Source organism: Pipistrellus hanaki, assembly GCF_964339955.1.
Source record: "Pipistrellus hanaki genome assembly, chromosome: 12".
Taxonomy (NCBI): Eukaryota; Metazoa; Chordata; class Mammalia; order Chiroptera; family Vespertilionidae; genus Pipistrellus; species Pipistrellus hanaki.
In genome coordinates this window covers 59,660,703-59,682,821 of record NC_140514.1, presented here as the reverse complement: position 1 = coordinate 59,682,821, position 22,119 = coordinate 59,660,703, and the positions used below count along the sequence as shown (strand labels likewise).

At 52.2% G+C, this 22,119-nt stretch overlaps 1 protein-coding gene across 1 annotated transcript in view; it reads right to left on the bottom strand.

The window, feature by feature from the left end:
* Window positions 1-1,577: 1,577 nt before the first annotated feature.
* Window positions 1,578-22,119, bottom strand: part of SLC9A2 (solute carrier family 9 member A2) — a 133,263-nt gene continuing 112,721 nt past the window's right edge. Inside the window, exons 9-12 of the mRNA XM_084900498.1 lie at window positions 18,090-18,186; window positions 9,064-9,195; window positions 5,032-5,119; window positions 1,578-2,626 (exon numbers count right to left, since the gene is read on the bottom strand). Of these exons, the coding sequence (XP_084756624.1) occupies window positions 2,265-2,626; window positions 5,032-5,119; window positions 9,064-9,195; window positions 18,090-18,186 (679 nt within the window). The 3' untranslated portion in view covers window positions 1,578-2,264. The remainder of the gene's footprint in view (window positions 2,627-5,031; window positions 5,120-9,063; window positions 9,196-18,089; window positions 18,187-22,119) is intronic.

Here is a 22,119-nt window from a genome sequence, read left to right as displayed (position 1 = left end):
AAGCTGAATTTGATTTACCGTCTTTATAAGTAGTGTTATAAAAAATTTCATGTTCTTCTCCTTCAGTTCCAGAGAGTTCCACTCTTTATAATATTTATTAAAAACACCAGGAAAAATCAAGAAATTTCTTTTTAAGGTCATTTTCTATTTCAGCCTTCCTTTTCAAGTTTCATAAATGAACTACTTAAAATTCACTCTTGGCAGTCTCAAAAATACACATCACATCTCTTGAATCATATTCCTATAATAAAATTCCAAAGTAAATCAGTTTTAATTTATTTTCAGCAGATGTAACACATATTTTATAGACACATTTTCATTTAGAATTCAGATGTTTGGCACAGAATCCCAAGCCTGTAGTTTTCAAACGGAGTCTCCTCTGCTTCCCGCCGGCCACCTCGGGCGCTCTCAGTGGCCTGCATCCCGGGTGCGGCACCTCGGCTCCGCCCGCGGCCGTGCTCCTGCCCCGGAGCCTGAGAAGAAGGCGAGGACAGTGACTGCGCGTTGGTGGGGGAAGAAGTGGGAGAAAAGCCACTGCCAAGGTGTCTAGGTGCTGTGTCTTTAAACGTACGCATTCTTCTTCCGTCAGCCACACTGTGGCCACGCTACCCTTGCGGTACCGCCAATGTGGCTTAATTTCATGTCCGCGGCCAGACACTTAGAATCTGGTTCAATCACGTTTTAAAGAGAGTTTTTTTCCCAGAAAAAAAGTCAGTCCAATAAAATCTGCAGTATAAGAGACAGAAACTCAAGTCATCTTTAATGCTTATGTCCCACTGCTTGCTCTTCCTGCTGTGCTTTTAAAACTACTCAGGTGAGTAGAGTCAATTTTTATATGAGAACTGAGTTACCACTTTGTTTGGGGAGGCGGGGGTAAAAACTAATGCAAAACAACAGACCTCCCACACTCTCTAAAGTGCTTCCTGCCTGAATAAAGTTCAAACCTGAACTCTAACCAACTTGTTAAACATGGAATACTGTTCATACAAACCTTCCATCTTGTCTGCTAAAACCTCTGCGTTCAAAGTTCTCCGATGCTCGACAGAAAAATTCTCGAGAGACAGTGACAGGTGGGCGCGAAGGGACTCCCCAGCCTCCGCCCCCAGGCTCCGCCCCCTGCCTCCGCCCCCAGCCTCCGCCCCCAGGCTCCGCCCCCTGCCTCCATCCCCCCTGCCTTCGCCTCCCCCCCCGCCCAGCCTCCATCCCCCCAGCCTCCATCCCCCCTGTCTTCTCCCCCGAGCCTCCATCCCCCCAGCCTCTACCCCCAGCCTCCCTCCCCCCAGCCTCCATCCCCCCAGCCTCCATCCCCCTGTCCTTTCCCCCGAGCCTCCATCCCCCCAGCCTCTGCCCCCAGCCTCCCTCCCCCCAGCCTCCCTCCCCCCAGCCTCCATCCCCCTGTCCTTTCCCCCGAGCCTCCATCCCCCCAGCCTCTGCCCCCAGCCTCCCTCCCCCCAGCCTCCGCCCCCCAGCCTCCATCCCCCTGTCCTTTCCCCCGAGCCTCCATCCCCCCAGCCTCTGCCCCCAGCCTCCCTCCCCCCAGCCTCCGCCCCCCAGCCTCCCCGCTGTAATGCCACGTGTTTCAGCGGGTGCCGCCCTCTCCCCTCTCACTGGAGGCCCCACAGTGTGTTACCCACAATCTTTCTCTTTGCACCACTGACACACGAAGAGGCGACGGAATCCATATGTCACCCCAACACATGTAGAACGAGGAACAAATACAATCGGCTGATTGTCATCCTTCCTGGGCGGGCTCCGAGCCAGTCCCCAGGGCTCCTGAGCTCAGTATGGAGCCGGGAGGCCGGGCTCTGCACCATGGCCACTGGGAACCCAGGCCACAGGGAGCCCCAGCCACCAGGAGGGCCCCCCCACCAGGAGCCCCCCCGCCCCCCTCGGCCACCAGGAGCCGTCGCGGGAAGGTCTTCAGAGCACTTTCAGGGCCGTTCACTTACAACTGACCACAGATAAACATATTTTTTCATAAATAAAAATTGAGGCATATGCATATATTAAAATTTTCACCGACAGGGTGAGCTAAAAATGTCAGATTCAGTCACTGAAGTTCAATGAAGGCACACATTTTTTACTTAGCTCTGCAAAGACTACAACTGCTCAACTCATAGACACGTCCTGGGCTTCTCGCTGGCTCTCCTCTTCCTGGGACAAGCAATCGTCCGTCAATCCAGGGGGTGACGCCCAGGAGGGTGCGGCCGGAGGGGGACTGGTCTGCTGGGAGCAGTGACAGCGATGCGGCTGCCAGGCCCCGGCTAGGGCCGCTCACTCCCCCAGCGAGCCTTGCGGCCTCCAGGCTCCGAGGCCCTTCGCACCAGCCTGGGGGGCGGCCTGGGCCGCTGGCTGTCAGCCGGGGGGCCCTCCCGCCCCGGGCCCAGCTGGCCGTGGGGGAGCAGGGGCTGCCGCAGCGCGCCCGGGGTCTGCGTGGCCCCCTCCCTGCGGGGGGGCGGCGGGCAGGACTGCCCAGCAGCACCGACGTCCACCTCGTTCTTCCACTCCATCCTGCAGGCGGGGGGCGCTCTCGGCGCGAACTGCTCCGGCAGGAAGCGCCTGGCGCGGGGCTTCAGGTTGAGGACGGTGGTCCCGGCATCCGCCTCCGAGTCACTGCTGTTGCCACCTGCACGGAGCAGAAGGTCAGGGGGTCAGGGCGCAGTGCGAGGGTCTGGGGTGGCCGCAGTGCGAGGCAGGCCCCTCCGACTCCACTGACAGCTGGCCGGGCCTGACCCCGCCACGGGCACCTGGCACTCTAGCTACCCCCACCTGTGACCTCGCCTCCACGCCAGCCCTCTCAGAGGAAGGGACCGAGGAGGCTTCCTGCCACTGTATGGAGCCTGCTGGCACTGAGAGCAGCCGGGGCTGTGTGCCACCTGCCCCCAGACCTGCCCCGGACCTGCCCCAGACCTGCCCCTAGACCTGCCCCAGACCTGCCCCGGACCTACCCCCGGACCTGCCCCCAGACCTGCCCCCGGACCTGCCCCCAGACCTGCCCCTAGACCTGCCCCCAGACCTGCCCCCGGACCTGCCCCCAGACCTGCCCCTAGACCTGCCCCAGACCTGCCCCGGACCTACCCCCGGACCTGCCCCCGGACCTGCCCCCGGACCTGCCCCCGGCCCTGTCCCAGCCCTGCCCCCAGACCTGCCCCCGGCCCTGCTCTGGACCTGCCCCCATACCTGCCCCTGGCCCTGCCCCTGCCCCTGCCCCCAGACCTGCCCCGGACCTGCCCTGGACCTGCCCCCAGACCTGCCCCGGCCCTGCCCCCGGCCTTGCCCTGGACCTGCCCCCATACCTGCCCCTGGCCCTGCCCCTGGCCCTACCCCCGGACCTGCCCCCAGACCTGCCCCGGACCAGCCCCGGACCTGCCCCTGGCCCTACCCCCGGACCTGCCCTGGACCTGCCCCCAGACCTGCCCCGGACCTGCCCCGGACCTGCCCCCAGACCTGCCGCAGACCTGCCCTGGAATCTACCCTGGGACCTGCCCCGGGATCTGCTCCAGGGACCTGCCCAGGATCTACCCCAGGGGCTTCGCCTCGCGCAGGAAGACACTGAGAGTTAGCTGCTATCAGGAAGGTCTTGCCTTGACCTGATCTCATGTACAGCCGTGTTTATTCTTCATGTTTTTATAAAAGGGTCAAACAGAGGGAGGCCTTCCCGCTAGGGCCACTCGCTCCCCCAGCCAGCCTTGCGGCCTCCAGCCTCCGAGGCCCTTCCAACCAGTCTGGGGGACAGCCTGGGCCGCTGGCTCTCACTTTCGTGGGCACTTTCCGAACAGAGGGAGGAGTTCAGATTAGAACCAGCTCTGTCAAAACTGGGGTCCCGGGCTGCTGGGGGTCTCCACTGCTGGGGCCCTGGACTCCTGTGGGGAGGAGGTGCTGGGACACTGGGAGCTGAGTCTGGGAAACAGCGTTTCTGCTGGACACCGGTGGTCACGTGGCCACTGTCCTGCACGCCCAGCGCTCCCTGCCCTGCCTTCCCTCTCATCTCCCCCCTCAGCCTCCACACACAGGCCCTCCTTAGACTTCCTCTTCTTGGTTAAGTAAGTAAACAAGAGAAAAAGGTGGGATATTGTTACAATCTACATTTTAAGAACATGATATCCTAACATATTTCTTCTGGGGTTTCACATAAAATGGCTTGGAATCTACATAAAGATATAAAATAAAGAGATATCAGACTTTATGTCAAAGTTTAAATAATTACAGAAATAAAATATATGGTTGCTCTGTGAAAATACATTACAATTAGAGGCCTGGTGCACGGGGCAGGGGGTGTCCCTCAGCCCACCCTACATCCTATCCAATCTGGGACCCCTTGAGGGATGTCCAACTGCCCAACTCCAGTTGAGCAGTCGGACATCCCTCTCACAATCCAGGACTGCTGGCTCCCAACCACTTGCCTGCCTGCCTTACTGATTGCCCCTAACCGCTTTGCCTGCCAGCCTGATCACCCCCTAACCGCTCCCCTGCCAGCCTGTTTACCCCTCACTGCCCTCCCCTGAAGGCCTGTTCCCGCCCAACTGCTCTCCTCTGCCAGCCTGGTCATCCCTAACTGTCCCCCCCCCCTGCAGGCTTGATCACCACAACTGCCCTCCCTTGCAGGCCTGAACCCTCCCAACTGCCCTCCCCTGCTGGCCATCTTATGGTGGCCATCTTGTGTCCACATAGGGGCAGGATCTTTGACCACATGGGGACAGCCATCTTGTGTGTTGGAGTGATGGTCAATCTGCATATTACTCTTTTATTAGATAGGATTACCTTAAAAATTAAACACACCTTTGCACATTTTCAGCTTTTCTGTTTACCTGTTCACTAACCACAGGGTAATAGTATTTGCTTTTGCTATATCTAATAGAGTCATTATGAAAAGTAACTGACTGAATTCTGGGTGTGCACGTAACTCCATTAAAAAAGGCTGCAGTGCTAATAAAGGCCAGTGTGTTGTTACTTAGATTTGCAAACTATTGAGCTCACTGTGCGTAATGAAGCAGGACAGAAACATCTTCCTCTCTCCAGCGGTGCTCATACCTGCATTAGGGACATTCCTCTTCTTCAGCTTCTCCGGCAGCTTTGTGTTTTTGGGCAAGGACAGGTACCGGGAGGCTGACGTGGAAGCCTGTACAAGAAACAGAAAACCTCAGATGATGCGATGGCAATCATTAGAAGTTTAAAATATCATGACAAACTTTATTAAAGTGTAACATGTTCGATCTCAATGCCAAAATCACTCTGTGAGGGGCTTCAGGGATGGGGAAGAAAATCCCGAGCAATAATTATTTAATTTAAAATCACTGAAACTCTCCAGAAATATAGAAGAAGCCAGGAGGGGGACAAAAGAAAGAAGGAAATAACTTGGGGTGGGACCATTTGGAACAAGACGTGAAAATCACTGTGTTTCTTAAGGAAAAGAGACCAAACCACCTACTTATGACAATATTAGCAAAAAAGCCTCAGGACTGATAGGTATGCAGGAGAAGATAGATGAAAAATTATAGCATATTTTAGTTTTATTTACTTGAATGCCTTGAAAATGATAGAACAAAAAGCATTACTATAGCTATTTTGCTGACATTTTCATTGCCTTTGTCTAATTTTTAATCAATACTGCCACATTGAACACAAAGATAATTTTGTTCAAACATAAAATTTTTATCTCTGATAACCAAATACAGAATATTATAAAAATAAGACCTGGCTGGCATAGCTCAGTGGTTGAGCATTGATCTATGAACTAGGAGGTCACAGTTTGATTCCTGGTCAGGGCACATGCCCGGGTTGTGGGCTGTGCAGGAGGCAGCTGATCAATGATTCTCTCTCATCATTTATTTCTCTCTCTCCCCATTGTCTGGACATTAATAACATATATCTATATATATAAAAAGGCAGCTACCATAATGGCCATAACAACCTAACAACCATTTGATATGACGCCCACTGTGGCCAGTGAACTGGCTCGATCAGGGGGTGGGGCTGGTGGACAACCTCGCAGACCCTCCCCCCTGCCAGCCTGCTCCTTATTGCACTCTTCTACCCCGATCAAGAGCAGGGCCTGCCGGACACATGCCCCCTCGCTTCCCTGCCTGGCCACCCGCACCCCTAATCAGCCACCCTAATAGGCCTGCAGCCCCCCCACCCCCCTAGCTGGCCCACCCCTAATTCCGCCCCCTCAACCTCCTGCAGCCCCTCCCGCTGGCCAGCCATGCTCCCGATGGGCCCCCACCACTCTGATCAGCTCACAGCTCCTCCCCTGGCCAGCACCACCCCTCATCACCACCTCACCTCAATAGGGGGTGGGGTTGGCTGGCCAATATCCTGAAGCTACTCCCCGCTCCCAGTTCCACCCCAGATCGGCCCCCCCACCCTGATCAGGGGCAGGGCTGGCCAGCCAACCACTCATGGCCCCTCCCCCAGGCTGCTGGCCCCTGATCGGCACCCACCACTCACCCCATTTAGGGGCAGGGCCAGCTGGCCCAATGCCCACAGCCTCTCCCCATGGCTGGCCCCACACCCAATCAGTCTTCCAACCTTAATCAGAGGTGGGGCCCACCGGCCAATTGCTCATGGCCCCTTCCCCCAGCCAGCCTGGCCCTGATCCAGGGCCCTGATTGGGCCCCGATCTGGGTGGGCTGGCCGGCCGACCTCCCACCATCCTCCCGACAGGTCCAGCCCTGACCCACCCAGATTGGGGCCAGGCCGGCCAGACACCACCCATGCACAAATTTATGCACTAGGCTTCTAATCTCATAAAGAGGAAATGTGCTAATTCTGTGGTTGGCAAACTGCAGCTCACGAGCCACCTGTGGCTCTCTGGCCCCTGAGTGTGGCTCTTCCACAAAATACCACAGCCTGGGCGAGTCTATTTTGAAGAAGTGGCATTAGAAGAAGTTTAAGTTTAAAAAAATTTGGCTCTCAAAAGAAATTTCAATCCTTGTACTGTTGATATTTGGCTCTGTTGACTAATGAGTTTGCTGACCATTATGCTAATTGATCCTCATGCTGTTGCAAAGACATTGACACCCACAGCCAGTAAGGAGGGAATATGCTAATTGACTGCCCAGCCCTCAAAGATAGCGGTGCTCAGTCCCCTCAGCCAGCCAGTGCAGCAGTGTGTGGCCAGGCCTGGCCCACCTGTAGATGGGCCCAGCTGCTCTGCACACCTGCCACCAAAGTCTTCCAGTCCTCTCAGCTGCCCAGGGCTGGCCTGAGGTGCAGGAAAGCCTCGGATGGTGGCTGCCCAGCTGCCCAGGGCCGTGTGAGGCTCGTGCTGTCAGCAGTGGCAGCAGCAGAGGTGTGATGGGGCATTGCCTTCCCCTGGTCCCCAGATCACCTCCCACCCAGACTGTGAGAGGGGGCAGGCTGGGCTGTGGAACCCCCTCCAGTGCATGAGTTTTCATGCACTGGGCCTCTAGTCCTATATAATAAAGGGTTAATATGCAAATTGACCCTTACACCTCACAGAAGATGGCCACCCCCATGTGGTCAAAGATGGCCATCACAAGATGGCTGTCAGGGAAGGGTAGTTGTGGGTGATCAGGCCAGCAGGGGAGGGCAGTTAGAGTTGACCAGGCTGGCAGGGAAGAGCAGTTGGGGGTGATCAGACTAGCAGGGGAGCAATTAGATGTTGATCAGGCTGGCATGGGAGTGGTTAGAGGGTGATTTGGCTGGCATGCAGGCAAGTGGTTGGGAGCTAGTAGTCCCGGATTGTGAGACTATGGGCCTAACCGGCAGTCAGACATTCCCTGAGGTGTCCCAGATTGGAAAGGGCTAAGGGACCCTCCCAGTGCACAAATTTCATCACCTGGCCTCCAGTATATATATAAAATAAAATGCATGCCTGCTGTGTTAAATTAAGCAATCATGGTAAAATGACTTTTCTAATCTATTGACAATGCACTGGACCCATTAAAACATCGAGCCAACTGTGCTGTGAACTTACTCCCAGCCACTGGCCTACTCAGTCAGCATGCAGGTTGCCACCTTCCCCTATAGCCTCTCCCTGGAAGCTCAAATATTACCTCCCAAATGAAGCCTGGCCGCCATGCTGTTTAAAATTGTAACTTGTGTGACCCTCTCAACTTCATTATTTGGCCATTTTTAATTTTTCCATAACACTTGACTTCTTTATAACATAATAACACAACATAGCATAGCATAACATAACATAACATAACATAACATAACATAACATAACATAACCTCTTTATAACATGATTTCATGCACCTTAAAAGGAACTGTGGGCCTTGAGGCTGCAGTGGGCACAGGGACGGGTCTTAGCCCATCCTCCATGCCCCTGCCCTGCTTCTCCACCACAGCCCCCGGTTCCCTGTCTGCTGGCAGACTCACTCCTGCTGCTGCTGCTGCTGCGCCCATGCAATGATGGCACTGGCCCCACAGAGCGGTTAGGGCCAACACCTGCAGCAGGTGCGATTGGGGCTGGCACTGTCATAAGGTGGAGTGGCAGCTGCTGCCCTGATCACCCCTCAGGAGCAGGAGGAGGTGGAGAAGCCCCAGGGGTGATTGGGGCTGGCAGCTGCCATTTGCACCTGCTGACGGCACTGAGCGATCAGCACCGGGCACCAGCAGCGGGTGTGAGCAGCAGCTCCAGTGCCGTCAGTGGTGCTAGCACTGGGTGGGACTGTGGTGCATGGAAGCAAAGAACTTTCAGTAACCACCAGAAGCTCACCCCAATGACAGCGACAGGTGCCCCGCCTTGGTCTGGCCCCCTGTCCGCCTCCTTCCGCGTGCACTCCTGGTGGTCAGCATATGTCATAGCGACTAGTTGTTCAGTTGTTCTGCTGTTCAGTCTATTTGCACATTAGCCTTTTATTGTATAGGATTTGCTTATTCTGTCTGCTGGTGACCACATTCCCCGAGGAGATTATGAATTCTACAAGCACAGGAATCTTTCTGTTTTGTTTACCAATGTATCTCCAGTGCCTAGAACCGTGTGCAGAACACAACAGGTGCTCACAAAACCTCTAAAAGACTTAAATTCCCTCTCTCCCAGAATTCCTGCGAATCAACCCTCAGCAGAACTTCCAGAGCCCCGACGTCCTCACCCTGCGCTCCCGACTCAAGCTGCTGTCTTTGCGAATGCTCTCTCGCAAACTGTGTCTTCGGCGGATCAGGATCTCCTTGGCTTGTCTCTCACTGGTATCAGCAGTCAGGTTGTGTCTGTTGTATGACAGAGTCTGAAATAAAAACAAAGCGACATTTTACCAAAACAACAACAAAAACTGATCACTGACCCAGAAATCCCAAAACTTTACTACCTTTCTTTGGCACACCATCTCAGCGAGGTACTTAACAACAAATGTGCAGAGAGAAAAAAGTATGAAAGATAACATTCTTTCACATTTTGAAATAATTTGTCCTCTAATAAAGCTGAGAAAAATGATGAATTTATTAAGTGCCTTTGTCTACCTTGAAGGACCTTGTATGCATTTACCCATCATTATTGGTTGGGGAAAGAAAAAATACAAGTCCGCTTTATCCATCCTCTGTGGATTAGCAATTACTGGCATAAAAAAACAACAACACTTTGAGCCCCTTGGTGGGGCCATGTCCTCCGATTAATCAACGGAGGCACAGGTCTTCTTTCCAGTGGCTGAAAGCTGAGCAAGCTGCTGCTACTGCCTGCAGTACTCATGACCTTTTCTTTGAAGCTGTGAAATGTCTCAAGGCAGACACTTTATTTTATAAGCTATATAGAAATCTGTTCCTAAAACTGTAATTGGCAATTAGGCTCATTTTCTGATAGAATTGATGCATTCTTCTTGGGAATATTCCTGTATCCAGGCTGTATTAGGCCTAGTGGAAATGTACAGAAGTAACATAGAACAGAACTCAATTCCTGCCTGGGGAAATGTGCCATTGAAGGCTAACAAAATAACACAATCATGAAATTAAGTACTGAATGTATGTGGTATAGCACACGCTCATTTAAAAATAAGGTTGGGAATAATATGTAAGGTGTTGGGTAAATGGAAGAATATGGATCAATGGAGTTGATAGAAAGCAGCAGTGGAGACAGGGAAGAGAGGCCCCCAGGCTAGGAAGGAAGACAGAACCTGTATTCTGTAAGAGTTTGGGATGGGTGCTGGAGGGAGGGAGGCTTGGAAATAAGGATGGAAAAAATGGAACCTGGAAATAGAGATCCCAGGTTCTGAAAAAAACAGGTTTTCCTGGAAGCCACAATTGTTTTGTTTCATTTTTGAATGCTGGGCACTTCCAAGCCCCATAAAAGAGGAGGAATCTGCAGATCTCTCTGTAGCTCCTGCTGGGTGGCAGTGGCTGACTTTGCACATCCCTGGAGACCCAAGAGCCAATGTACCCAATGGTCAGTGTAAGAACATACCAGATTACAACCCTAAACATCCACAAGCAACACACTCAAGGGGCAGACTAAGTGAGCACCAAAGCTCCATTGAAGCAAGTCCTGCTCGATAGGGCTGTCTTCTGCACAGCAGCTCTGCCACTGTAGTCACATCTGGTCTCACAGGTCAAGTCCTCCCAGTGAGGCCAACCAACAGCAATCAAGGTTCAACTACAACAAGGTTGTGCTCACAAAGGGGTGCACTTAAGAGTGTCCAGATCAGGTGACTGGGAGGCTGAGCTACTGGGCCCTATAGGACACCTACCACACAAGGTCATTCTACCAATTAAAGGAGACATAGCAGCTCTACTTTATACATAGAAACAAACACAGGAAAGCAGCCAAAATGCAGAGACAAACACATCACAAAGAAAGAAAATTAATGGATATAGAGTTCAAAACCATGGCTATAAGGTTACTCAAAGATCTTTATGACACCTTCAAGGGACTTAATGAGATTTTCAAGGATCTTAGTGAGAATGCCAAATGGATCAGTCAGAAATTAAGCATACAGTAACTTAAATAAAGAATAATTTACAGGGATTCAATAGTAGAGGATTCTGAGAATCAAGTTAACAGTTTGAAATATGAGGAAGCAAAAAATACCCAAACAGAACAGCAAGAAGAAAAAAGAATCCAAAAATATGAAGATAGTGTAAGGAACCTCTGGGACAACTCCAAGCATACCAAGAGTCACATTATGGGGGTTCCAAAAGAGAGCAAGTGAGCAAGATATTGAAAACCTATTTGAAGAAATAACGACAGAAAACCTCCCTCACCAGTCCCTTATAAGTCCATGAAGCACAGAGAGTCCCAAGCAAGAGGAATCCAAAGAGGACCACACCAAGACACAACATAATTAAAATGCCAAGAGCAAAAGACTAACAGAATCTTAAAAGCAGCAAGAGAAAAGCACATAGGCAGTGCCCATACAATTGTCAGCTGATTTCTCAACAGAAGCTATGCAGGTCAGAAGGGAGTGGAAAGAAATATTCAAAGTAATGAATAGTAGGGACCTACAACCAAGATTACCCAGCAAAGCTATCATTCAGAATTGAATGTCAGATATGCCCCCCTTAACTCTAGCCTGTGCTCCCTCTGCTATCACTATCTCTCCTTGGAGACTTTGCAAGGTTCACATTTATCATGTTTCTCATCAGAACCCAGCAAAGGCTCTCTGATCTCTGCAAGAGAAGTTCAGGGTCTTGCCATGAACTGAAAGTTCCCTAACATCTTCTTCTTGGTTTTCTGCCCTTGTTCCCTCAGTTCTGCCAACACTCAGCCCCCAATCTGTGCCTGCCTTAGCCCCTGGCTCCCTGCCCTCTGTTCCTTCAGGGCTTGCTAAGGAGCCCTAGTCTAAGACCACATCCCTCTCTGATGCCAGGACCCTTGTGCAGGTGTCATGCAGAGGAGGCAGCTGCTCACTCTGTGCTGTGGCCTCAAGGCCCACTCAGCACTCTGACTGAAGGGATGTGTGTGTGAGCATGGAAGTATCTTTTCCCTCTTGTTGGCTATAACTCTTCATGTAACTCTTCTTGTTCTCCTTGCAGTGCTGGCACAGGATAGGTGCTCGGCTGGTGCTGCCTGCTGGGTGGCCACCTCTGCTGCATGGGAAGCCCCTGGAATTCCTGCCCAGCCCCAGGCTCCAGCGCTGCTGAGGGCTCTGTGGTGGGAGCACAGCTCTGAGGGCTCTGTGGTGGGAGCACAGCTCTGAGGGCTCTGTGGTGTGAGCACAGCTCTGAGGGCTCTGTGGTGTGAGCACAGCTCTGAGGGCTCTGTGGTGTGAGCACAGCTCTGAGGGCTCTGTGGTGGGAGCACAGGCAGCTCTGAGGGCTCTGTGGTGGGAGCACAGGCAGCTCTGAGGGCTCTGTGGTGGGAGCACAGCTCTGAGGGCTCTGTGGTGGGAGCACAGCTCTGAGGGCTCTGTGGTGGGAGCACAGGCCGCTCTGAGGGCTCTGTGGTGGGAGCACAGGCCGCTCTGAGGGCTCTGTGGTGGGAGCACAGCTCTGAGGGCTCTGTGGTGGGAGCACAGCTCTGAGGGCTCTGTGGTGGGAGCACAGCTCTGAGGGCTCTGTGGTGGGAGCACAGCTCTGAGGGCTCTGTGGTGGGAGCACAGCTCTGAGGGCTCTGCGGTGTGAGCACAGCTCTGAGGGCTCTGCGGTGGGAGCACAGCTCTGAGGGCTCTGTGGTGGGAGCACAGCTCTGAGGGCTCTGTGGTGGGAGCACAGCTCTGAGGGCTCTGTGGTGGGAGCACAGCTCTGAGGGCTCTGTGGTGGGAGCACAGCTCTGAGGGCTCTGTGGTGGGAGCACAGCTGCTGAGGGCTCTGTGGTGGGAGCACAGCTCTGAGGGCTCTGCGGTGGGAGCACAGCTCTGAGGGCTCTGTGGTGGGAGCACAGCTCTGAGGGCTCTGTGGTGGGAGCACAGGCCGCTCTGAGGGCTCTGTGGTGGGAGCACAGCTCTGAGGGCTCTGTGGTGGGAGCATAGCTCTGAGGGCTCTGTGGTGGGAGCACAGGCCGCTCTGAGGGCTCTGTGGTGGGAGCACAGCTCTGAGGGCTCTGTGGTGGGAGCACAGCTCTGAGGGCTCTGTGGTGGGAGCACAGCTCTGAGGGCTCTGTGGTGTGAGCACAGCTCTGAGGGCTCTGCGGTGGGAGCACAGGCAGCTCTGAGGGCTCTGTGGTGGGAGCACAGGCCGCTCTGAGGGCTCTGGTGGGAGCACAGCTCTGAGGGCTCTGTGGTGGGAGCACAGCTCTGAGGGCTCTGTGGTGGGAGCACTGCTCTGAGGGCTCTGTGGTGGGAGCACAGGCAGCTCTGAGGGCTCTGTGGTGGGAGCACAGCTCTGAGGGCTCTGTGGTGGGAGCACAGGCAGCTCTGAGGGCTCTGTGGTGGGAGCACAGCTCTGAGGGCTCTGTGGTGTGAGCACAGCTCTGAGGGCTCTGTGGTGGGAGCACAGCTCTGAGGGCTCTGTGGTGGGAGCACTGCTCTGAGGACTCTGTGGTGTGAGCACAGCAGCTCTGAGGGATCTGTGGTGGGAGCACAGGCAGCTCTGAGGGCTCTGTGGTGGGAGCACAGGCAGCTCTGAGGGCTCTGTGGTGGGAGCACAGGCAGCTCTGAGGGCTCTGTGGTGGGAGCACAGGCAGCTCTGAGGGCTCTGTGGTGGGAGCACAGCTCTGAGGGCTCTGTGGTGGGAGCACAGCTCTGAGGGCTCTGTGGTGGAAGCACAGCTCTGAGGGCTCTGTGTTGGGAGCACAGGCAGCTCTGAGGGCTCTGTGGTGGGAGCACAGCTCTGAGGGCTCTGTGGTGGGAGCACTGCTCTGAGGGCTCTGCGGTGGGAGCACAGCTCTGAGGGCTCTGTGGTGGGAGCACAGCTCTGAGGGCTCTGTGGTGGGAGCACAGGCAGCTCTGAGGGCTCTGTGGTGGGAGCACTGCTCTGAGGGCTCTGTGGTGGGAGCACAGGCAGCTCTGAGGGCTCTGTGGTGGAAGCACAGCTCTGAGGGCTCTGCGGTGGGAGCACAGCTCTGAGGGCTCTGTGGTGGGAGCACAGCTCTGAGGGCTCTGTGGTGGGAGCACAGCTCTGAGGGCTCTGTGGTGGGAGCACAGCTCTGAGGGCTCTGTGGTGTGAGCACAGCTCTGAGGGCTCTGTGGTGGGAGCACAGCTCTGAGGGCTCTGTGGTGGGAGCACAGCTGCTGAGGGCTCTGTGGTGGGAGCACAGCTCTGAGGGCTCTGCGGTGGGAGCACAGCTCTGAGGGCTCTGTGTTGGGAGCACAGCTCTGAGGGCTCTGTGGTGGGAGCACAGGCCGCTCTGAGGGCTCTGTGGTGGGAGCACAGCTCTGAGGGCTCTGTGGCGGGAGCATAGCTCTGAGGGCTCTGTGGTGGGAGCACAGGCCGCTCTGAGGGCTCTGTGGTGGGAGCACAGCTCTGAGGGCTCTGTGGTGGGAGCACAGCTCTGAGGGCTCTGTGGTGGGAGCACAGCTCTGAGGGCTCTGTGGTGTGAGCACAGCTCTGAGGGCTCTGCGGTGGGAGCACAGGCAGCTCTGAGGGCTCTGTGGTGGGAGCACAGCTCTGAGGGCTCTGCGGTGGGAGCACAGGCAGCTCTGAGGGCTTTGTGGTGGGAGCACAGCTCTGAGGGCTCTGTGGTGGGAGCACTGCTCTGAGGGCTCTGTGGTGGGAGCACAGGCAGCTCTGAGGGCTCTGTGGTGGGAGCACAGCTCTGAGGGCTCTGTGGTGGGAGCACAGGCAGCTCTGAGGGCTCTGTGGTGGGAGCACAGCTCTGAGGGCTCTGTGGTGTGAGCACAGCTCTGAGGGCTCTGTGGTGGGAGCACAGCTCTGAGGGCTCTGTGGTGGGAGCACTGCTCTGAGGGCTCTGTGGTGTGAGCACAGCAGCTCTGAGGGCTCTGTGGTGGGAGCACAGGCAGCTCTGAGGGCTCTGTGGTGGGAGCACAGGCAGCTCTGAGGGCTCTGTGGTGGGAGCACAGGCAGCTCTGAGGGCTCTGTGGTGGGAGCACAGGCAGCTCTGAGGGCTCTGTGGTGGGAGCACAGCTCTGAGGGCTCTGTGGTAGGAGCACAGCTCTGAGGGCTCTGTGGTGGAAGCATAGCTCTGAGGGCTCTGTGGTGGGAGCACAGGCAGCTCTGAGGGCTCTGTGGTGGGAGCACAGCTCTGAGGGCTCTGTGGTGGGAGCACAGCTCTGAGGGCTCTGCGGTGGGAGCACAGCTCTGAGGGCTCTGTGGTGGGAGCACAGCTCTGAGGGCTCTGTGGTGGGAGCACAGGCAGCTCTGAGGGCTCTGTGGTGGGAGCACTGCTCTGAGGGCTCTGTGGTGGGAGCACAGGCAGCTCTGAGGGCTCTGTGGTGGAAGCACAGCTCTGAGGGCTCTGCGGTGGGAGCACAGCTCTGAGGGCTCTGTGGTGGGAGCACAGCTCTGAGGGCTCTGTGGTGGGAGCACTGCTCTGAGGGCTCTGTGGTGGGAGCACAGGCAGCTCTGAGGGCTCTGTGGTGGGAGCACAGGCAGCTCTGAGGGCTCTGTGGTGGGAGCACAGCTCTGAGGGCTCTGTGGTGTGAGCACAGCAGCTCTGAGGGCTCTGTGGTGGGAGCACAGCTCTGAGGGCTCTGTGGTGTGAGCACAGCTCTGAGGGCTCTGTGGTGTGAGCACAGCTCTGAGGGCTCTGTGGTGTGAGCACAGCTCTGAGGGCTCTGTGGTGGGAGCACAGCTCTGAAGGCTCTGCTGTGTGAGCACAGCTCTGAGGGCTCTGTGGTGGGAGCACAGCTCTGAGGGCTCTGTGGTGTGAGCACAGCTCTGAGGGCTCTGTGGTGGGAGCACAGCTCTGAGGGCTCTGTGGTGGGAGCACAGCTCTGAGGGCTCTGTGGTGGGAGCACAGCTCTGAGGGCTCTGTGGTGGGAGCACAGCTCTGAGGGCTCTGTGGTGGGAGCACAGCTCTGAGGGCTCTGTGGTGGGAGCACAGCTTTGAGGGCTCTGTGGTGGGAGCACAGGCCGCTCTGAGGGCTCTGGTGGGAGCACAGCTCTGAGGGCTCTGTGGTGGGAGCACAGGCCGCTCTGAGGGCTCTGGTGGGAGCACAGCTCTGAGGGCTCTGTGGTGGGAGCGCACAGGCAGCTGATGGCCTTCCTCCTCCCAACACAGGGCTGTGTGTTGGGCACCATGAACGCCATGGTCGCCCTCTGCCACTTCTGTGAGCTCCATGGTCCCGCACTCTCTTTTGCATGGAGGTTCTGCACGCCCCTCTCCCCAAGGGGGCTGGAGACAGCCCCGGCCAGGGGGAGCAGGCCGAGGAGGAGGGAGCATCCAGATGAGCAGCGGGATCGACATACACAGCCCAGCAGAAGGGGCTAGAACAGAATCCAGCCACCCGGGACCCAAGAAGTCAGACATGTGTGTGGTCTGCCTCGGCCGGGAAGCCCTATCTTCTTTGAGGACAAGCAGCACGGGTTTGTGTTCAGCCACACCTTCTTCATCAAAGACAGCCTGGCCCGGGGCTGGCAGCGCTGGTACAGCACCACCACCATCATGAGGGACCCATCTACCTCGTCAGCTCCCAGCCCTCCTGCTTGGGAAGACCTGCGGGAGCACCGATGAGCTCCAGGGCAAGGCGCTGAAAAGCAAGAGCTTGAGGGGATTCAGGTTCAGCTTCCTCTTGGCGAGAGCACATGGCGGCGCTGTTCTGAGGCTCCTGAAGGTGTGCTGCAGCCGCTGACAGAGAAGCTGCTCCTGGGACCCTCCCTCCCAGGACATCTTGGTCCATGTGGAGAAGCTCAGGAATTTAGAAGAGGAATCAGAAAGCTGGGACAACTCTGAGGCCGAGGAGGAAGAAGCTGCTTTCTGTCTTGCCAGAGGGTGTGGGAGGGCGGGCGCTGACCAAATGCCTCCCAGGCTCCTTGCTCTCAGACTGAGAGCTGGCTGCCCCCAGAGCGTCCCTTTAAGTCCCCTCAGCACATGGAAAGCAAAGTGAAGGTCCTTTTCAAATTCACCAAGGTGGACAGTCAGCCCAAAGAGGACACGCAGAAGCTCCTGAGTATCCTCGGAGCGTCCGAGGAGGACAACGTCAAACTGCTCAAGTTCTGGATGACAGGCCTGAGCAAAACCTACAAGTCCCACCTCATGTCCACGGCCTGGAGCCCCCGGCCACAGAGCCTCGTAATTGGCCCACCATGGAAGTCTGTCTGGGATGCCTTCTGGGAAGTGGTGATGGCCATCCTTGCCATCGCACTCAGAGAGTGGGTGTCTGGTGGCCGTCATAGGCTGTCCCATCCTGCACTGCTGGCCCGGAGCTGTGTCCTCACTGGGAATGTGACTGTTGGGGCTGGCCTGTGCCTGTGTGCGGGGTTTGGGTGTGGTGAGTTCTTGGGATCACCCCACCAGCTGTTTCCATTCTCCGGCCTGAAGAGGACGTGGAGACTGTGACAAGGACAGGCCCTGTGTCAGAGCCCCTGAGAGAGAAGACTAAGGAAGCCGTGTCTCCTTTCTCCTGGACTTAGATCTCACTTCTACAGGAAGACATGTCAGCCAGTCCTGACCTGGGTATTTTAGCCACAACATCATGCTTTCTCTTGAGGTTAACATTAAAAACTTTCTGTTCTAAAATGCAACAAGAGTTGTCCAGGTATTAAATGCACACATGTAGTATCACTACAGTTGTGAATTTTCAAGACAGGTGCTGACCTCAGTCATTTTTAGTGGCCTGGCTTTGAGTTAGGGCTCTGGGACAGGCTTTCAGAGCAGAGAGGAGGTGTTCCTCATTAGTGGATCTTTGGGAACGCATGTGCTGAAGTCGTGTGACTACCAAGTCTTCTGGCCATGCTCCCCTGGTATTGCTTTGAAATTACCCTGCAACACCTTGACCTGGGCCAGGGATTGAGCCTGCAACCCAGGTACACGCCTTTGACTGGAACTGAATCCGTGACCCATCATCAGTCCATGGGCCAATGCTCCAATCACTGAGCCAAACTGCCTAGGGCCACATGTGTATATTTTAAGTCTCCAAGCTCAGAGAGGCAGAACTCCCTGAAGGCTCCCCATGGTACCTGGAGGACAGTGCATGGTGGAATGGGGTCTGAGAGAGGGAAAGAGAAGATGCCTGGAGTGGGACTCAGGATTAGTGTAATGGTGGGACCGTATGCACTATAATTGGATAGTACAAAATCAGAAGGCATATTTTTAGTTAAAAGCAAGTAAATATTTTGTTAAAGAAATTATTCTCACTCGCTGGCGGATTTGATAGAGGTTTCTTGATAATATTTCTCGTATTTCATCCATTTCACCAGGCGTAAGCTTCCTTATTTTTTCTTCATGACAGTCACTGAAAGTTTAGAAAAAGAATGATTTATTGTTAAAAAAAAAGTCTTTCTTAAAGACATAATATCATTATTCTAATATATAAGAAGACAAGGGCTGTCACAACCAAAACAACCAGACAGATGACTGAACAGCAGGCTACGGGGGGCAACAAGGCTGGCAGGGGGGTTAGTGAGGGATGACCAAACGACTGAATAGCAGGCTGCGTGGGGCAAGCAGTCTGGCAGGGGGGGGCAGTTGGGGGCAACAAGGCCAGCAGGGGCTGGGGGGGGGGGAGGGTTTGGAGGCAACCTGGCCAGCAGAGGGGGCAGTTAGAGGTGATCAGGCTGGCGGGGTGGCATTTAGGAGTGATCAAGCAGGCAGGCAGGAGAGCAGTTAGGAGTCAGTGGTCCCAGATTATGAGAGGGATGTTCGACTGCCGATTTAGGCCTGATTCCTGGGATCAGGCCTAAACTGGAGGTTGGACATCTCCTGAGGGGTCCCGGATTGGAGAGGGGGCAGGTTGGGCTGAGAGGATACTCCCCCCATGCACAAATTTTGTGCACCGGGCCTCGAGTTTAAGAGGAATACTCTTTTTTTTTTTTTTTAATATATATTTTATTGACTTTTTACAGAGAGAAAGAGAGAGGGATAGAGAGTTAGAAACATTGATGAGAGAGAATCATTGATCAGCTTGCACACCCCCTACCGGGGATGTGCCCGCAACCAAGGTACATGCCCTTGACCAGAATCGAACCTGGGACCTTTCAGTTCGCAGGCCGACGCTCTATCCACTGAGCCAAACCGGTTTTGGCTAAGAGGAATACTCTTAATTAAGAATGACACTTAGGAATAATTAAACATTTTAAAATGATTTAAAATTCTGAAGTTTTATCTCAGTGCAAGATCACTGGGGACAGTTTAGTCCTGCACAGGCTTTTGCTCATTTTTAAGGAAGTTAAACTATAGTGGCTTATCATGCTATTGCTTTGTTATTTCTAACCTGTCATAAAAAAGTAGCAGGAGTAACCTGTCATAAAAAAGTTTCCAGCAGAAACTTAATTAGCTGTATTTTGCTATCCTGGCTTCACTTTAAAACATGTCATTAAATATGTTTGCAAAAACACCAATGATGATATGCACGTGAGCACAGTTCATCCTCATTACTCAGGGGTTCCAACAGTCACCGGTGGTAAATGCACTTGGTAAGCACACTGCCATGTGGGCACTGCCCAGGCACGGAGGGATGGGTGCGAACTGGAGGGACGTTTGCATGGACTGACGTGCAGGTTCCCAACGAGGGTGAGGCAGCAATGCTCTGCTTTCTGGCCTTAGCTCTGTGCTGTCAAACGGCCCTTCTCGTGGTCTGTTTAGTGATAAGTTTTCACATTCTGCGTTTTGTGTTGGTGATTTTGCTGTTTTAAATGGCCCCCAAGCCCAGTTCTGAAGCGGGCCCTGTCCCATTGCACAGGGTGGATGGGCCTTCAGGGAACAGCAGTGCTCCGCAGGCTTCCTTCGAGTAGGAGCTGCGGTGCCGTTGGCTGCAAGTTCAATGGCAATGGAACCACAATATTTCATAAGGCATTTTAAAATGGAACAAAGTTATGCATTGATTGGCTGATTAAGGCATTCTGACCTGAGGTGTCCAGGAGCCCGACCCTGTGTTTTTTCCCCAGAAGCAATGGTTCAATGTTTGCAAATCAGCATCCAAGGGCAACTTTACAGAACCGTAAGTACTGCAAACAATGGGAATGACTATGTTTATATAGTTTTACTCTAACTCCCTCAATAAATTAAGAAAATAAAGCTGGCCCGTAAATATACATAAATGCATACAAAAGATGAGCCAAGGACACACAAAATAAAGAATCAGTTCTCATATTATTTTAAATACTGCTACTGTAAACCAAGAATAATGGTAATTAGTGGGTACAAACCTGTGTCCAATGGTAATGGACATGCACAAAGAATGAACAAAGAAATTCAAGGCTTCATCTAACTTTTCTATATTTAGACAATTAATCATTGCCTCCTTTGCTTAGAGGGTTTTTAAGAAGCATCTTTTCAGATTGAGACATTGTGGTTAGATAGCTGTCCAACTTTCTAGCTTAATTTAATTAAATTAACATAATTTTAAAGTTGAAATGAACAAATAAGGTCAACAAAAAACAATCTTTTTGGTGTCTGATTTTCTTTTTTCTTTCTTTTTGTTAATTCTCACTTGACAATATTTCTTTCATTATTTCTAGGGAGAGAGGAAGGGAGGGGCAGAGGCACCGAGAAAGAAACATCGATGTGAGAGAGACACATCGATTGGTTGCCTCCTGCTCAGCCCTGACCAACACCGGGGAATGAGCCTGCAACAAAGGTACATGCCCTTGACCAGAATCAAACCCTGGGCCCTTCAGGCTGTGGGCCAGCGCTCTAACCATTGAGCAACCAGGCTAGGGATGGTATCTGATTTTCTTGTGCGATGTTCCCACCAAGTTTTAAATAACATATGTTTGCATAAATCTAGTAACAAGAGCACAACTACCTTCCTTGTTTACACTTAAAACACCCAGCACAATTCTGAATTTGTGTATTTTACTTGTGGTTCTGTCAAGTTTTGGTTAATATATTTGAGGCTGTTATATTTGTGTGCTAATTTAGACTTGTTATGCCTTCTTATAGATTTGAAACTTTATCATTATAAAATGTATTTATTTATAGCAATATTTTTGCATAATGTTTACATTTTATGGTAATGTGAATATACAAACTTTCTTTTGTTTAATGCTTTAACAGCCTTTTATTTCTAGCCATCCTCTACCCTTACATATAAGTAGTATCTTTTTTAAACAACATCTAGTGAGTAGTGTATTTTTATACATTCTAATCATCTCTCCCTTTTAAATGGAGTAAGTTCATATTTAATATAATTTGTTTTTAAGATTATTTTCTTATTATTTGCATTCTGTGTGTCCTCTATGTTCTATGATTGTTTATTCTAGTTTGTTGCCCTCTTAGAATTTATTTTATTTTGTTATTTCATTTTTCTTCTATGTTGGCTTGTTACCTTCTTTAACTATTTTTTTAGTGGTTATCTGAGATTATAATATTAATTGTTGACTTATTAAAGTCCAAAATACATTTTTATTTTTACTACTTACTGAACAATACTATTTACCTCCCTCTCAATTTATAAACTATTATTATAGTTAGTTTTAAGTCTGTATAGATTTAAAACCCACAGACATTATTATTTTATGCAATTTATATTCATTAAATTTTACAGCTATTTTCCATTCCCATTGTTTTATCCCTCTTTCATCTGTAAGCTATTCTATGAAACCCTTTATCATTGACTTCAATATGATGGTTTTCCTCTGAAATATTTTTAATATACTTTTTTTGAAGGGTGTTATAGCATGATATGAAACTAGGTTATAAGTTACTTTCTTTCAAAAATTTTAAGATAACAATGGTTTCCACTGTGTTTGTTGAAAAATAATTGTCAGTTTTTTTTTCTTTTAAAGAAATAGGTCTCTTTTTCTCTGTGTATGTTTAAAATTTCTCTTTGTGCTTTTGATCTTCAGCAGTTGTTACTGTCATATACCTGCATTTAGTTTTCTTCATATCTAATCTGCTTGGGTTTGTTACATTTTGTGTCTTTTATCTGTTTGGGAAAATTATTAGTCATTTTGTCTTAAAATATTGCTTTTACCAACTTTTCTCTCACTTCCCTTTGGAACTTTAAACAATACTTCTTTATTGATTATGGTGTTACATATGTGTCCTTACCTTTTGGAACTTTTGACTATCTTCCATATGTTTCTTACTTTCTTTTCCACATTTCCATCTCTCCCCCCCTACCCCCCATTTTGTGATTCATTCTGGTTTTCTTTTCTCCTATCTCCCAATTTACCAATTATACAAATTTCAGCTGTATCTAACCTGTTTACACCTATCAAATGAG